The sequence below is a fragment of the Chiloscyllium plagiosum genome, chromosome 11, assembly GCF_004010195.1.
Source record: "Chiloscyllium plagiosum isolate BGI_BamShark_2017 chromosome 11, ASM401019v2, whole genome shotgun sequence".
Lineage (NCBI taxonomy): Eukaryota > Metazoa > Chordata > Chondrichthyes > Orectolobiformes > Hemiscylliidae > Chiloscyllium > Chiloscyllium plagiosum.
In genome coordinates this window covers 81,821,619-81,839,361 of record NC_057720.1, presented here as the reverse complement: position 1 = coordinate 81,839,361, position 17,743 = coordinate 81,821,619, and the positions used below count along the sequence as shown (strand labels likewise).

General features: G+C 45.7%; 1 protein-coding gene across 2 annotated transcripts in view; it reads left to right on the top strand.

Annotated features, from left to right (window-relative positions):
* LOC122554624 (regulator of G-protein signaling protein-like) overlaps positions 1 to 17,743 on the top strand; it is a 106,801-nt gene that overhangs the window by 21,452 nt on the left and 67,606 nt on the right. For both annotated transcript variants that reach the window (XM_043699945.1, XM_043699944.1), the window contains 4 exons: positions 756 to 1,726; positions 7,684 to 7,746; positions 8,951 to 9,185; positions 16,309 to 16,416. In XM_043699945.1, coding sequence (XP_043555880.1) covers positions 756 to 1,726; positions 7,684 to 7,746; positions 8,951 to 9,185; positions 16,309 to 16,416 — 1,377 coding nt within the window. The remainder of the gene's footprint in view (positions 1 to 755; positions 1,727 to 7,683; positions 7,747 to 8,950; positions 9,186 to 16,308; positions 16,417 to 17,743) is intronic.

Here is a 17,743-nt window from a genome sequence, read left to right as displayed (position 1 = left end):
ATGCGGAGAAGAGAGAGTTGTGGGGATCTGGGATATGCAGATTAAGGTAAGGGGCAGGAGGTCCAGAGGGGATTTACAGATTAATGTTTTCACCCAGAGGGTGGTGACAACCTGGAAATCGCTGCCTGTAAGGGGTGGTTGAGACAGAAACCTGAAATAACACTACAAAGTGCAGTATCCCAGCACTGAGTCGCCTTTTAATTACACATGCACAGTACATGACACTGCTCCAGCTAGCACCGAGTGAACAGAATCTCTGACACACCTTTTCATATTTGTCAGCCATGGCTCCCTTGATGGGACTGTTAAGCTGGACCAATCAACGAGCTCCTATTCTATGAAGTCCACCTGGCCGACCTCGCTCCAGTCACTATGAAACCCCCATAACATTGAAGAAGTATTTAGGTGGGCACTTATAAACAACAGTCCACAAGGCAACAGACCAAGAATTGGGAAATGGGCCAAGAGGAGATAGTAGAGATGATGGGCTGAAGAGCCTCTTTCTACAATACTCTATGACCAGAAAAGATGGTGGGAACTGATGCCGTGAATAATTTAACAGGGGATATGATGAGTAGTTGAGAATGAGGAACTTGTGAGGTTGAAAATGTGTAGGCGTGCTCTTTGAAAGGCTGAGTACAAATACAATGGGCCCGAAAGGCCTCCTACATTGTATGAAAAAGCACTCGGTCCATTTTGAGCTGGTAGGATTCTCTGCTTGACATTGTGTTTCCCCTTTTCTGTTCACCGGGAAGACGTCCCTTCGCTGAGGTTGGAGGGATCCCATCGAACCAGGAGGGACTTCTTGGAGATGCTGCACAAGCGAGTGCTGCAGAAACTGAGGACGTACTGGCTGCCCCGCTTCCTCGCCCACTGCAAACAGAGCCTGAAGAAGTTGAAGGAGTGTGCCCCCATTCTCCGGCGGTACCAAGCTATGGTGTCGCAAGGGAAGGTAACGAGAGAGCTGTCTGCTCCTGCTGAGCTCAGCATGGGCATCAAACGGACAGAAGGGCCCACGCTGCCCTACTTCACCAAGGCTAACAAGCGCTTCCTGTGGGGCATCCCCTACTGCCTTGGCACGCAGCCACCGATCACCGTGACCGGGCCGGTGCATCCAGTGGAGCTCAAAGCTGAGGCGAAGCGGCAGTGCCCGCAGCGCAAGCCGAGAGCCCTGAAGCCCTCTGCGCCCAGGACCCCCCAGTCGGTCGCACCGCGCTGCAGGTGCCAGGCTCCGGATTGGGCCTCCTGCCTCATGGCAGTCAAGCCCCATACGGGAGTGGACCCGCCCCACGTCTCCGAGGAGTACATCTTCCCGCAGTTGGACTCCTCCCTCCCCCTCATCAAGGCGCCGTCCATGCTGACGTTCTGGAGATTCTCTGAGGTGCCCCCTCAGGCCCGGTACCTCCACTGGGCCTTCAACGCCGACCAGGCAGCCGGGGGTCCTTTCGCCGCCTTCCTGAAGCTCAGCCACAACAGCTCCAAGCTCCACTACCTGCGCCTCTGGCACGACCTGAGCTGCTTCTTCAACGTGGTCCTGAGCACAAAGGACAGGGCAGGCTTCGTGCTCAGAGCCATTCTGGCCGAGAAGATTGTGGAGGTCTACCTGAAGGAGGACAGCGCGCAATACACCCAGCTCCAGCCGGAAACAGCTCACAATCTGAAGCTGGCACTCCCCTCTGGTTGGGTCCTGGCATGGATATTGACTGCTCAGCGGGAGATTTGCGAGGTGAGTGAACTCTCGTTCTCCAGGGAAGGGGTGGTGCGCGCAGACAGGTTGGCATCAGTGCAAAGCTGACTCGCTTGTGCAAGGCAGGGGGTGGGGTGGGGGAAGGGAAAGCGGCTATGTCCTGATCAGCTCTGTGACAGATTCGCACTATTGTAGAATAGAGAAAGGGTTAATCTGTCCAAACTAGGCCTCAAGAATCATATATGTGCCAGCTCTCCGAATGAGCAATTCACTGAGTGTCATTCTCCTGCCTTCTCCCTGTCACCCTGCACATTGTTCCTTTTCAAATAACAGTCTCATTCCCTTCGGAATGTTTCAATTGAAGCTGCCTCCTCCACACTCTCAGGCAGTGCATTCCACACCTTAACCACTCACTGGCTGAACATGTTTTTCCTGCTCTCATGTTTACTTCTTTTACCGATTTGCTTTCAGTCGTGGCCTCTCCCTCTCAATCCTTTCCCGATTGGGAACATTTTCTCCCTGTTTACCGTGTCCAGACCCCTCCTGATTTTGAATTCCTTGAACAAACCTCCTTCTCTTCTCTACTCCAAGGAAGACAGTCCTGACCTCTCTGATCCACCTTCATCACTGACATTCCTTATCCCTGAAAGCACCTTTAGGAATATTTTCTGCCATCTCTACAATCATATTCATCGTGAATTATTCACATCATCTATGCGCCTCATGATTTTATAAACCTCAATAAGGTCACTCCTCATCCTCTCACCTTCACCACTCACTGGCTGAAAATGTTTTTCCTCATCTCAGCTGGTCTGGCCTCCAGACCCACAGCAATGTGGTTGACTCTTAACTTAGGGAAGGGCAATAACACCCTCATCGCATGAATGAATAAAAAAATAATTATTTTAATGCTAAATAGTGTTCTTTTACACTCAATCGGTGCTGACTCTCTCTCAATCCTTCCGTAAGTGAGAACATTTTCTCTCTATTTACTCTATACAAACCCCTCCTAATTTTGAATTCCTCAATCAAATCTCCTGTCTATCTTCTACTCTCCAAAGAAAAGTCCTGACTTCTCCCACCTATCTTTGTAACTAAGTTCCTCATCCTTGCAAGTATCTTTCTTTTTTGTGTATTACTTAATATTTTGTTCTCATTTTCTTTATCAATTTCTTGGTCCGTCTTTGCTCCATTCTAAAATTCTCTTAGTCCCCAGGTTTACAACTTTCTTTGGAAACTTTATAAGCCTTGTCCTTTGATTTAATGTTTCTCTTTCTTTTCCTTTTGGATATATTCACATTTAAAGATGCACAATTCTTTGAAAACCAAACATAAATCCTTTAAGTACAAGCTATCATCAAACCTTTACAGTAGTTTTCCAATCGACCCAATCCAGCATCATTATCATACCTTCATAATTGTCCTTGTTTAGACTTAAGGTCCTAGTTTCAGGTTGGGCTTCAGATCAGGTAGCACGGTGGTTCAGTGGTTAGCACTGCTGCCTCACAGCACCAGGGACCTGGGTTTGATTCCCACCTCTGGTGGCTGACTGTGTGGAGTTTGCACATTCTCCCCGTGTCTGCGTGGGTTTCCTTCGGGTACTCCAGCTTCCTCCGACAGTCCAAAGACGTGCAGGTTAGGTGATTGGCCATTCTCAATTGTCCATAGTATTCAGGGATGTGTAGGTTTGGTGTGGAATGGACTGCTAGAGAAGTCCTAGATGGAGGTACAGTTACAACATTTAAAAGATATTTGGGCAGTAAATGAATATAAAAGGGTTTAGAGGGGCATGGGCCAAATGCAGGCAAGTAGGATTAATTTGGAAACTTGGCGTTGCCAAGTCAAACTGTAGGGTCTGATTCTGTACTGTATGACTCTATAAACTTAATTGTACAAATGGTCACTATTCTCTCTAGGGTTTGTTACAATGAGATGATTAATTAATTCTTTCTCATTGCAAAATTGGATAGATTGGTTGGAGAGACTGGCTTTGTTTTCATTGGAACGCAGGAGGTTGAGGAGCAGCCTGATAGATGTTTATAAGATTGTGAATGGCATGGATAGAATGGAAAAATATGAGGCTTTTTCCCCAGGGTAGAGGGGTCATTACTAGGGGGAAGTTTAAAAGAGATGTACGAGGCATGTTTTCAGCTCAAAGGCTGATGAGTGCCTGCAATACACTACCAGAAGAGGTGTTGGAAGCAGACACAATAGCAGCATTCAAAAACATAGAATGTAAAACATCGCACAATACAGCGCAGCACAGGCCCTTCGGCCCTCGATGTTGCGCTGACTTGTGAAACCAATCTCAAGCCCATCTAACCTACACTATTCAGTTTTCAACTATAGATGGAGGGAAACCTGAGGTGGGGCCACTGCCATTTGTCATTTTTATAAAAGACCTGGATGAGGGCGTAGAAGGATGGGTTAGTAAATTTGCAGAGGTCACTAAGGTCGATGGAGTTGTGGATAGTGGTGAAGGATGTTGCAGGTTACAGAGGGACATAGCTAAAGTGCAGAGCTGGGCTGAGAGATGGCAAATGCAGTTTAATGCAGAAAGGTATGAAGTAATTCACTTTGGAAGAAACAACAAGAAAAAAGAGTACAGGGCTAATGGTAAGATTCTTGGTAGTGTACATAAGCAGAGAGATCTTGGTGTCTGTGTACATAGATCCATGCAATTTGTCACCCAGGTTGATAGAGTTGTTAAGAAAGCATACGGTGGAGGGATTAAGTTTTGGAGCCACAAGATCATGTTGCAGGTATACAAAACTCTGGTGTGGTCGCACTTAGAGTATTGGAGAAGCACCTGGATGAATAAATGTATAGGAAGGAAATCGAGGAATATTGATTCTGTAAGCAAAGACGGTTTGGAAGGGCAAAATGTGTCAATGTAGGCTTGGAGGGCTAAAGGGCCTGTTCCTGTGCTGTATTGTTCTTTGTTCTTTGATCTTATAATAAAAGATAAAATAAGCATTCTCTCATTCTCACTGTCACTCTCACTTACAGGTTACCAAGCCCCCAGACGAATTCGTTTAAGTCCTCCCCAGCAGCACTAGCAATACTCCCTGTGAGGATATTAATCCCAGACCAATTAATGTGCACCCTGTCCTCCTCATATAAGGCTCTCCTACCCCAAAGCTGCTCCCAATAACCCGGAAATCTGAAGACCTCTCTCCTGCACCACTTTTCCAGGCCACGCGTTCATTCACTTAATTTCCCACTTTCTATTCTCGCTGGCACATGGTAATACTGAGATTACTGCCTCAGAGGTCCTGCTTCTCAGTCTCCTGTCTGCCTCCCTCATTACTACTTTCAGATCTCCATTCCTCTTTCTACTTATATAAGTGGTGACCTCTGTCACTTCACCCTCCCACAAGAAACAGCTCTCATTGGATTGGAAAAAATTCACTTGAACACACTGTCACAACTCTGGCCCCTCTCTGCCCGTCACACTACTACTATCCCAGTCTATATTCCGATACTTAAAGTCCCCAAGTATAACAACTCCATAATGTTTGCATCTCTCTGGAAATTCCTTGCAGATTTGTTCCTCTCCAGTTAAATTGATTCTGGCCTTGTTCACACTGGGACATCCTTTAATGTGAGCTAGTGAGGGTGGGTTACCTGACGTGGTGATGCTTATGAAAATCTCTTATTAAGTTCAGTCTGTCCAGGTCCAATCTACCCCAGACCCAGTCCCAATATCCCAAGAAGCCCTCCCTTCTGAGCCCTCTTTGCAGTCCCACTTACACCTGTCTTATCCTCCTGTTCCTGTTCCTATTCTCACTCTCATGGGGCACTGGGAGTAATCCAGAAATTCCTACTTTTTGAGCTCCTGCTGCTAATTCCCTCCTGAGCTCCCTAAATTCTGACTGCAGGACCATCCCTTTTCTCCCTCTGTCACTGGGACCGATGTGGACCACGACTGCTGACTGTTCCCCCTCTCCCCTCAGGGTGCTCTGCAGCTGCTCAGTGACATCCTTGACCCTGGCACCAGGGAGACAACACACCATCCTGGATTCCCATCTGCAGCTGCAGAAACACCTACCGATTGCCCTCACTCTCGAATATCCTCTCACTATCGCTCTTCCAGTCTTCCTTGTGCCCCCCTGTACAGCTGAGCCCCCCAAGGTGCCGTGGACTTGACTCTGGCTGCCCTCCCCAGATGAACCAACATTCTCATCAGGATTCTGAACTGAATCCTGGTTGGAGAGTGGGATGCACTCAGGGGATTCCTGTACTAGCTGCCTGGTCCTTTTGGACTGTCTGCTGCTCCCCCATTCCCTCTCTCCCTGCATACTCTGAAGCTGCAGAGTGACCACATCTAGAAACATGTTCTCCACGGAGCTCTCAGCCTCACGGACGCTCCGCACTGACACCAGCTGCTGCTCAAGCTCTGAAACCCGGAGCTCCAACTGCTGTCACTGACCACACTTCCTGCTCTCATGGTATTCCAGGAGCTAGGAAGAAATGTCCCTCTACCAGGTCTGATGGGTGAGTGAACAAACACAAAAGGGAGGTGGTTACTGAGAGATACAGGCGAGACGACCCAAGGTTTGCACAGGACACAGAGACCATTACCCTTGTGACATTGAAAGCTGGTCTGACATGACTGAAGATGAGAACTTAAGAAATAGGAGCAGGAGTGGGTCATCTGACCCATCCAACCTGCTCTGCTATTCAATAAGATCATCAGCTCCACTTACTCACCCGCTCACCACGACCCTTAATCCCTTTACTGTTCAAAGATCTATCTATCTTTGCCTTAAAAACATTCAGTGAGGCAGCATCAAATGCTTCACTGGTCATTCTTCCTCAGCTCAGTCCTAAGTCTGCTCCCCCTTTTTTTGAGGCTATACCCCCAGGGAAACAGCTTCCCTGTTTCTATCTTATCTACTCCCTTCATAATTTTATACGTTTCTCTAAGATCCCCCCCTAATTCTTTTAAATTCCAATGAATATAATCCCAGTCTACTCAGTCTCTCCTCGTAAGCCAGTCCCCTCAACTCGAGAACCAACCTAGTGAACCTCCTCTGCACCCCCTCCAGTGCCAGTACATCCTTTCTCAAGTAAGGAGATCAAAACTGTACACAGTACTCCAGGTGTGGCCTCACCAGCACCCTGTACAGCTACAACATAACCTCCGTGTTTTTAAACTCGATCTGTCTCACAATGAAGGACAATATTCTATTTGCCTTCTTAATTACCTGTTGCACTTGCAAACCAACTTCTGTGATTCATGCATAAGGACTCCCAGGTCCCTCTGCACCACAGCATGTTGCAATTTTTCCCCATTTAAATAATTGTCTATTTTGCTGTTATTCCTTCCAAAGTGGGTGACCTCACATTGTACTCCATCTGTCAGACCCCTGTCCAATCCTTTAACCTATCATATCCCTCTGCAGACTTTCAGTGTCCTCTGCACACTTTGCTCCACCTTAGTGTCATCTGCAGACTTTGACGCACCACACTTGGGCCCCCACTCCAAATCATTGGTGTCAATTGTAAACAACTGCTGTGGATAATTCTATGATTCTACGGTGCTATCATGGGACTGGCAGTCCAGGGACAAGGATCAAAGTACAGGGTTCAAATCCCAGCCTTGGTAGAGAGCAAAATTTGAATATATCTGGAATTAAAGAAGCTAGAGTAATGGTAACCAAGTAAATACCATGAATTATTGTAAATTCCATTAGGTTCACTAACATCTTTTAGGGAGGGAAATCTATCATCCTCATCTGGTCTGGCCTATGTGTAACTCCAGACCCACAGTGAGGCAGTTGACTCTTAACTGCCCTCTGAAATGGCAGAGCGAGCCCCTCAGTTCAAGGGGGTGATACCCATATCCCAGGAAAGACTGGGAAAGTTTTCAAACCCCCTGTCCAATGTGAGGACAGCCACAAAACTGAGCCTATCTCAGGGGTCTGTCCGCATAGGTTGGATATATTGTCAAAGTACCTAATTGCCAATACGAACATCTCCTCTTCCCCTAGATACTCCGAGACACATACGATGCTTTTCTGGATGAGGACGATCAGAGATTTCTACATCTTGTGGTAAGATTGAGAGAGATGTTTTGATCAAATCTGTGGATAAGATTAAGAGGAGTATGGACAGGGTGAATAGAGAGCAATTGCTTGCCCCCCCCCCCCCTTGAGGGGTCAGTCACAAAAGGGCATAGTTTTAGGGTAAAGGATAGGAGATTAATAGGGGATTTGGGGAAAAATCTATGTCCCTCAGTGGGTGATAGGAATTTGGAATACACTGCCTCGGAAAGTCATGGAGGCTGGAAACCTTACAACCTTTAAAAAAAAATATTTGGATGAGCACTCCAAATATTATAACATTCGAGGATGTGGGACAAGTGCAAGAAACTGGGATTAGCGCACTTCTAGTGGTAGTTACATGGGTGCAAACCCGATGGACCGAAGGGTCTTTTCTGCACTGTGTGAATCTATGAACCAATCCCCACATACGCTGTACTGTACCATACCTTACACTACATACTATGAACTTGTACATACAAACATTATAAGGTGCTGTGTCCTGTAGCATGTGATCTGTAACTGAAGATGGTTGGGCTATGGACACTCCCTATAGGATCCCCTGCACTGACCAATGTTCTGGGTCCTCAGATGTTAGCCCCCAATAACAAGCTTGTGTTGTAGCTGTTTGAGTCCAGTACCTTTCCAGTCCATTGTGTTAGTCATTATTGATCGTTGTCCAAGCAGACTGCCTCACTTCATCATGACCAGACCTGAGGAGACCATTCAGCCCCACAAACCTGTTCCAACATTTAGTTAGCCCATGCTCTGTCTGTATATTAAATCCACACTGGGTCTGTAACTCAAAACAACTTTCCCTCTTAAGAAGCAATTCAGCTCAGTTTTAATATTATCAATGGATGTCCAGCCTCAATGGGGTGGGGGGGGGGGGGGGGGGGTGTCATTGGAGAGGCCATTGGTACAAAGTTCCAGGTTTAAGCTGGAATTTAAACCACATTATGGGAAAGATACAAATGCATTGGAGAGAGTGCAGCAGGGAATTACGAGAATGGCTTCAGGGATCAGAAACTTCAGCTGTGAGGATAGATTGTGGAATGGGTCCAGAAATGTGGTGGATGCAGGTTCAATTAAGGCTTTCAAAAGGATTATCTGGGTAGAGGTGGTGTGCAGGGATTTGGGGAAGAAGCAGGAGATAGGTAATAGAATCATTGCAGGCATGAGGCACCGTAATAGTTTTGCAAATCTGCTTTTTAAGGCTGGAACCAAACCAAGTGACCCAAACGCTTGGACACAGTGTGAAAAAAGCCCCCTGCCACCTGACGACACCTACATCAGGAGGATGGCCCAGTCCTTGCTCCTGGCACAGGCATGCTCTGCCCTGGGCGACACCGAGACTCTGACGGATGAAGACTGGAAGCTGGTGGCTCGGGAGGACATTACCAGCCTGGGCTCCATGCAGATATTCAGAGGACTGGAGGTGAAAGAAACTGGTGAGAGGAAACTAAGCTCAAACCGCGGTCTATTTTAGTTACGGGGAGGCAGTGGCTGAGCGATATTATTGCTAGGCTGTTAATCCAGAGAGCCAGGAATTATCCTGAGTTCCAAATCCTGTCACGGCAGTTGGTGGAATTTCAATTCAACAAAAAAAAATCTGAAATTAAGAGTGTAATGATAACCATTGTACAATTGTTGGTGAAAAACCCATCCGGCTCACTAATGTCCTTTAGGCAACAAAATTGCCATTCCTATCTGATCTGGCCAGCATGTGAATCCAGACCCACAGCAATATGGTTGACTCTTAACGGCTTTCTGGGCAATTAGGGATGGGCTATAAATACTGGACTAGCCACTGAAGACATCATCTGTGAATGATTTTATTAAAAAAACATTCTACACAGTATTTAAGGTGTGATTTCTCCAATACCCTGTAGAACTGAAATATAACGTCCTCCCTTTTACGTTTGGTTCCCTTCATGTAAAGGATAGCATCCAATTAGTCATCTTGCTTACATGTATTGTACCTGCATACCAATCTATGCATAATGCGCAGTGTGTCTTGAGCTACAAAACTAATTTCTTATGTATGGAGGTTTTACTCTTGTAATGAGCTCACTCATACTCGGGTTAATTATTTCTTATTCGGGATAGCCTTTTTGCAAATATGATTTTGGTGGTCACTCGTTCATTTCTAAGCGGACCCAGTCCTCCTCAATTTGAAGGAGGAACATCTTTTTTTTAGATTAGATTACTTACAGTGTGGAAACAGGCCCTTCGGCCCTTCCACACCGACCCGCCGAAGCGCAACCCACCCAGACCCATTCCCCTACATTTACCCCTGTACCTAATACTACGGGCAATTTAGCATGGCCAATTCACCTGACCTGCACATTTTTGGATTGTGGGAGGAAACCGGAGCACCTGGAGGAAACCCACGCAGACACGGGGAGAATGTGCAAACCCCACACAGTCAGTCGCCTGAGGCGGGAATTGAACCTGGGTCTCTGGCGCTGTGAGGCCGCAGTGTTAACCACCGTGCCGCCCATCTATTTAATCATTCCACGTAAGGGTTTCCTCAACACTGGAAAGCTATTGCTTGTCCATTTTGTCATTAGTCAGGAGCCTGCCTGTATTAAAAACAGCGCTCGCTTGTAAAAATTCCAGTGTGGCCGAGGATGAGCAGTATAAACCTACCTCGGCAAATCAGACATTGTGTTGATTGCAGCAAAGATGTGTTTTCAGGATGTGTCTCTCACTATTGTGACAAACCCTTATTGTGTAGAGTTCTTTGTTCAGGCATGAGGCAGTTTAATCACCCTTTTACAAGAATGAACTCTTGATACTCTTATTGACTAGAAAATAATTCTTCAATCCTTAAAATTCCTCATTGAGACTTGGTTTCTTGACATAGCTAGCGCTCAATTATCTGAAGATATCAGAAACAGGGAATTCAAGGAAGATGTTTATGGAGAGGGGGGGTACTTTTATTGATTTGTGGGATATGGGTGTTACTGGCTGGCCAGCATTTATTGCCTGTACCTGGTCATCCTTGAGAAGGTGGTGGTGAGCTGCCTTCTTGAACCACTGTATTCCATGTGCCTAGGTTGACCCACAATGCCCTTTGAGAGGGAATTCCAGGATTTTGACCCAGCAACAGGGAAGAAGTGGCGATATATTTCCAATTCAGGATAGTGCACGGTTTTTAAAACGAACCTTTATTCAAAAAATGGGATAGGCAAAAAGTAGGGAAACTGTAGACCTAGTTAGTTTGACCTCTGACTCCAGCAACCTCCACATTACAATCAGAAAGGAGGAGAAACATGAACTCTTGGAAAAACCAAGTTCAATTCACCAATGTCAGCATGGTTTCATGAAGGGCAAGTCGTGCTTGACAAACTTGATGTGTTCTTTGAGAATGTAACTAGCAAGATAGATAATGGGAACCCGGTGGATGTGGTATATCTAGACTTCCAGAAGGCATTTGACAAGATGCTGCATAAAAGACTAATCCAGAAGGTTAGATCCCAGGCAGCTAAGGGTAGAGGTTTTGCTTGGAGAGAGGATTGGCTGATTTACAGAAAGCAGAGAGTTGGGATTATTGTGTCCTTCTCTGGATGGTGAACTGTAATTAATGGGGTGTATCAGGGTTCAGTTCTCAGTCCTCAACTATTTGCAATGCAAATAAATTATCTGCAAGCAGAGACAGTGTAACATAGCAAAGTATGCAGATGATAGTGAAATAGGTGGGAAAGCAGGCAGTGATGAGGAGATAAAGATTTTACAAATGGATATTGATAGGCTAGGAGAATGGATCAGAATCTGGCAGATGGAGTTTAATGTGGGTAAGTGCAATTGTCCATTTTGGCTGGAAAAATACAAGTGCAAATTATTATTTAAAGGATCTGGGCGTCTCTGTGCATGAGTTGCAGAAATTGGATATGCAGGTGCAGCATATAATAACGAAGACAAGTGAAATGCTGGCATGTTTGCAAAAGGTCTGGATTATAAAAGTAAAGAAATGTTGTTACAATTACATAAGGCATTGATGAGACCACACCTGTAATATTGTGTCCAGTTTTGGTCTCCTTGTTTAAGGAAGGATAGAGTCAAAGAGAGGGACAGCACGGAAACAGACTCTTTGGTCCAACTTGTCTATGCCGACCACATATCCAAAACTAATCTAGTCCCATTTGCCAGCACTTGGTCCATATTCCTCTAAGCCCTTCCTATTCATATAGCCATCCAGATGCCGTTTAAATGCTGTCATTGTACCAGCCTCCACACTTCCTCTGGCAACTCATGCCATACATGCAACCACCCTCTGCATGTAAAAGTTGCCCCTTAGACTTCTTTTAAATTATCCCCCTCTCACCCTCTAGTTTTGAATCTGTGAAACTCAATGTCCCAGAGTGCAGTGGAAGCAGAATCAATCCACAGGTTCAAGAAGGATGTGTTTCTGATGGAAAGTGAGATAAAGAACGATGGGGAGCAGGTAGGAGAGTGGAGTTGAGACCAGGATAAGATCAGCCATGGTCATGTTAAATGGCAGAGTGGGCTTGAAGGGCTGAATTGCCTCTTCCCGCTCCTAATTCCTGTGTTGAAGAGGAACTTGCAAGGGATGGTGTTCCCATGTATCTGCAGTCCTAGTCCTTCTGGATGGAAGTGGTCGTGAGTTTGGAAGGTGCTGTCTGAGGATCTTTGATGAATTTCTGCAGTGTATCTTGTAGACAATACACACAGCTGCTGTTGAGCGTCGGGTTAATTCCAATGTTTGAACGTTGGAACACAATGAGAATAGTCAGCGCTGGAATATTGGGAACATGATCAGGAAAATCCCAGTGTTAGAATTTTGGAAACATGATTGTAATATCCCAGCATTGGAATATTAGGAACACAATGGGAATATTCCACCATTGGAATATCAGGATCATAATTGGAATATTCCAGAGTTGAAATATCAGGAGCATGATTGGAATATCTTGGTCTCGGAGATTTGCAAGAATGATCGGAATATCTCCATGCTGGAATATTGAAAATATGATTAGAATATCCCAGTGTTGGATTATCGGAAACATCACCAGAATATCCCAGTGTTGGAGTATTGGAAACATCACCAGAGTATCCCAGTGTTGGATTATCGGAAACATCACCAGAGTATCCCAGTGTTGGAGTATTGGAAACATCACCAGAATATCCCAGTGTTGAAGTATTGGAAACATCACCAGAATATCCCAGTGTTGGATTATCGGAAACATCACCAGAGTATCCCAGTGTTGGAGTATTGGAAACATCACCAGAATATCCCAGTGTTGGATTATCGGAAACATCGCCAGAGTATCCCAGTGTTGGAGTATTGGAAAAACGATTGGTAAATCCCTGTGTTGGAGCAGTCGGACTGATTGTGAGGATGTGCACATTTGATAAAGGAGCAGAGAAGAACATTTTGTTGTTTGTGGTCGGTTACTCGAACATTGTGCAAGTCTTCCTCTCCTCTCCACCAGCCTCTCCAGTTGACACAGGAAGGAGTCTTCCCAATGATGGAATTAGGGGACTCAGTCTGGACATTCTGTACTTTGCCGTGAGTTGACAGCTGACGAGGAATTTGATGTTAGCAGGACTTTGCCCTTTAATGGCTTTACTTTCAAATTAGGCGACTGGGGATTTTTACCTCTCTGTACCGAATGGGAATAAGTTGCCAAATACATGCCGTCTTTGTAACTTTTCTTCAATCAGGTATCGAGGAAGAGGCTAGCGTTCTATTTTTCGTACCTGGATTGGCCAAAAAGTGATTTCTCAATCAATAAAGTATCTTTGAAATGTAGTCATTGTTGTTACACAGAGAGAGTGGTAGCCAATTTGCACACAGCAATGGGTTAATGACCTGATGCTCTGTCCATGACATTGGTTTTGGATAAATCATTGTGAGGTTATCATTGATCAGAAACTTAACTGGACTCACCACACAAATGCATAGGCTGCAAGAGCAGGTCAGAGGCTAGAAATACTGCAGTGAGTAATTCACCTCCAGACTCCCCAAAGCCTGTCGACCATCTACAGGGCACCAGTCAGGAGTGTGATGGAATACTCCCTACTTGCCTGGATGAGTGCAGCCCCCAACAACACCTCAAGAAGCTTGACACCATCCAGGACAAAGCAGCCGGTTTCATTCACGCTACATCGATAAGCATCCACTCCCTCCGTCACCAAAGCTCAGTGGCAGCAGTGTGTACCATCTACAAGATGCAGAGCAGAAATTCATCAAAGATCTTCAGACAGCACCTTCTAAACTCTTGACCACTTTCATTCAGAAGGACAAGGGCAGCAGATATATGTGAACATGACCACCTTCAGGTTCACCTCCAAGCCACTCGCCACCCTGACTTGGAAATATATCGCCTTTTCTTCATTGTCGCTGGGTCAACATCCTGGAATTCCTTCCCTGAGGACATTGAGGATCAACCCACAGCAGGTGGACTGCAGCAGTTCAAGAAGGCAGCTCACTACCATCTCCTCTAGGGAAACTAGGGACGGGCAACAAATGCTGGACCAGCCAGCGATGCCCATATCCCACTAAAAAATGAATAAATAATTCTTATGGAGAGCCACCCGCTCTTTCCTCAATTGCACTCCAGGACCTCTGTAAGGTGACAGACAAAGCCGTGGAAGGTTGGCATTTCTGACAGTGCTGCACTCCCTTCACATTGCATCATGGGAAAGGCAGGCAGTGTCCTGGTTCTGGTCCTCCAGCTTGGCTCTTTTCAAAGTGCCACCTCTGAGAATGGGAGGCCGGAGGCCGACGGGGGTTTTTAGCTGAGGTGCAGGATTAGAAAATTAGCGAAGACAGCACCATTGCCGTTTGAGATTGAAGCCATCTTGGTTTATTTTTGTAGGTGGCTACAGCACAGAATCACCAGGCAGCGGTAGTGAGAGGGACGGAAACACGAACCAGAATCCAGGCTGACTGTACAATAATGCGCCCGAATGGTCTCCTTTTTCTCTCTCTCTCTCTCTTGCTCTTGCACAATTCAATAAACACAAGCCTCCCCCAGCATGGCATTGTCTCGAGTACTTCTTCCTTCTTAGGCCCAAACTCCACCTGTTACTTTGAGTGCTTGAAGATCAGAATCGTTAATGAGGAAGATTGATGTGGCACGATGTCTCGGCCCTTCTGTCATAGTGAGATATTTTCAAACCTCTGACCGTGAGTTGCCCCTACGCTGAACTTTGATTTGTGAGGAAGCTAGCCTGATGGTCTTGCTGAAGTTGCTCTACCCAGTGTTTACCTGGGGTCTGGGAGAGGGGTAGATGGCTGAAGGAGTGGCTTCGCTCAGACCTGTATTAATAACAATTGGTGTTTATCTGAATGTGGGATGTTTGTGCCATTGGCAGCCAGCATTTGTTGCCCGTCCCTTATTGTCCGTGAACTGAGGCTTTGGTCGGCCATTTGAGGGCAGCACAGAGTCAGTCACATTGCTCTAGGTCTGGAGTAACACATAGGCCAGACCGAGTAAGGACGGCAGATTTCCGTCCCTGAAGGGATGTTAGTGTATGAGCTAGGTTTTTACAAGAATTGATGATTTGAACCCGTGTTACGACAACATTAACCTGGGCCGCTGGATTCTGAGTGCAGTGGTATTATCTCTGCATCTTAGTTTCCCTGCTCCAGATCTTATCCCGTTTCGCTGCTCCCAGTCGTTATCCTATTTCCCTGCTCCCGATTGCTCTCCCCAAATCCTAGCTTTCGATTGGTAGCCCATTTCTCTGCTCCTGATCCTTTTCCATTTCCTTACTCCCCATTTGTTATCCCGTGTCCCTGCTCCCAATCATTATCCTGTTTCCCGATTTGTTATCTCATGTCCATGCTTTTGTTATCCTGTTTTCACGCTACTAGCCACTATCTTATTCCCTGCTCCCAGTCATTATGCTGTTTCCCAATTTCTGACTTTTATCCTGGGACCCTGCACCTGAACATTATCCGGTTTCCCCGTTCCCAACTGTTATCCTGTGTCCCTGCTCCCGGTTGTTATCCTGTTTTGTTGCTACCCTGTATCCAAGCTTCCAGTTGTTATCCAGAACGAATCCTTATAACGAATTCTGAGAGTTCCTGCTCCTACTCCTTATCGAGAATGTGTGATCTTGACCTTCACTTGTAATTTCTGCTCTTGATTATTATGCAAGTAACTCCCTATAGTTACCTTGAGTTCCTGCTCCCAGTTTTACTCCAGGATTTCCACTGCTATACTCTGCCTGGAATCACTGCCTCCTACCATTGTTTTGAGTTCCTACATCCAACCTATATCCCCAGGTGTGGCTCCCAATTTTTATCCAGAGCTCTGTGTGAGCATTTCACTGCTTGCCCATGAGTAAAAATGTGGAACTGTCTATGCTGAAATGCTCCTTTCCCAGGGAGAGTTGGAACTTTGAGACTGTAAGTGCTGAGTTTGATTATCAGGTTGTATGGACGAATTGACCAGGCCTTCACAGTCTCTGAATAGACACCAGATCCTGTGTATAACCATCTCCTGTTTCTAAACTTACATGCTGTTTCGAAATGAATCATTTAACTTGTCGTTTCCTGTTTGGTCTCTCTGTCTCTGACCTATAACCTCACAACAGATATCAAGGATATGACCTTTCAGGAGCTAGCGCGGAAGTTTCCAAAATTGGCGATTGAGGAGCTGAGCAAGTACTTCATGCAATACTACAAGAAATTGGTCCTTCTGGGTATGTACATACATGTGAAAAAACCAGCCCCTTCAGTTTACTGGATAGATCTCCTCCTAAGTTAATCTATTTTATTGTATGGTACAATAGAATTTTCCTTTCCAGAAGCAACATATTTTGATCAGAGTATCTAGTAACTCTATTCTGTTGGCCAATAAGTTAGAGACAAAGTTGACAGCAGTCTACAAAGTGTAGTTAACAATACACTACAGCGATCAGTCTACAGCAAACAGTCTACAGTTCCTAGTTAAACAGGACACTGCAGCAACCAGTTTATAATGTATAATTAAACTGCCCACTACAGAAACCAACGTACAATGTCTAGTTTAACAGTACACAACAGCAAACTGCTGCCAGAGTATAATTAAACAGTACACTGCAACAAACAGCCAAGAGTCTAGTTAAGCAGAACACTGCAGCAAGCAGTCTACAGTGCCGAGTTACACCACACACTACAGCTACCAGTCTGCATAGTCTATTTAAACAGCACACTACAGGAGCCACTCTACAGAGTCAATTTAAAATACATGTGACAGCAATCAGTGTACCGAGCCTATTTCAGTTGCACACTCCGGTAACCAGTCTAAATTGTTGGTCAGCAGCACACTACAGCAAGCATTCTATAGAGTCTTGTTAAACAGCACACTGCAGTAACAATCAGTCATTCCTGATGAAGGGCTTTTGCCCGAAACATCGATTCTCCTGCTCCTCGGATGCTGCCTGACCTGCTGTGCTTTTCCAGCACCACGCTCTCGACTCACGGCAGTAACAAGAATACAGAATCCAGTTAAACAGTATGGAAACCAAGTTAGGGAGTCTTGTTAAACACAACACTGGAGCAACTAGTCTATAGAGTCTAGTTAAACTACACAGTACTGCAAAGTCTGCAGTGTCTAGTTAAACAGGACACTGCAGCAGCCTGTCGACAGATTCTACTTAAATATAAACTACAGTAACCAGTCTAGAGAGTTGAGTTAAACAGCACACTACAACAAACAGTCCACAGTCTAGCTGAACTACACATTACAGCAACCACGTTACGGGGTTTATTTAAACAGCATACTACAGCAACCAGACTACAGAGTGTAGTTAAACTACATACAAAAGCAACAAATAGAACACAGAACAATACAGCACAGAACAGGCCCTTCGGCCCACGATGTTGTGCCGAACATTTGTCCTAGCTTAAGCACCCATCCATGTACCTATCCAATTGCCGCTTAAAGGTCACCAAAGATTCTGACTCTACCACTCCCACAGGCAGCACATTCCATGCCCCCACCACTCTCTGGGTAAAGAACCCACCCCTGACATCTCCCCTATACCT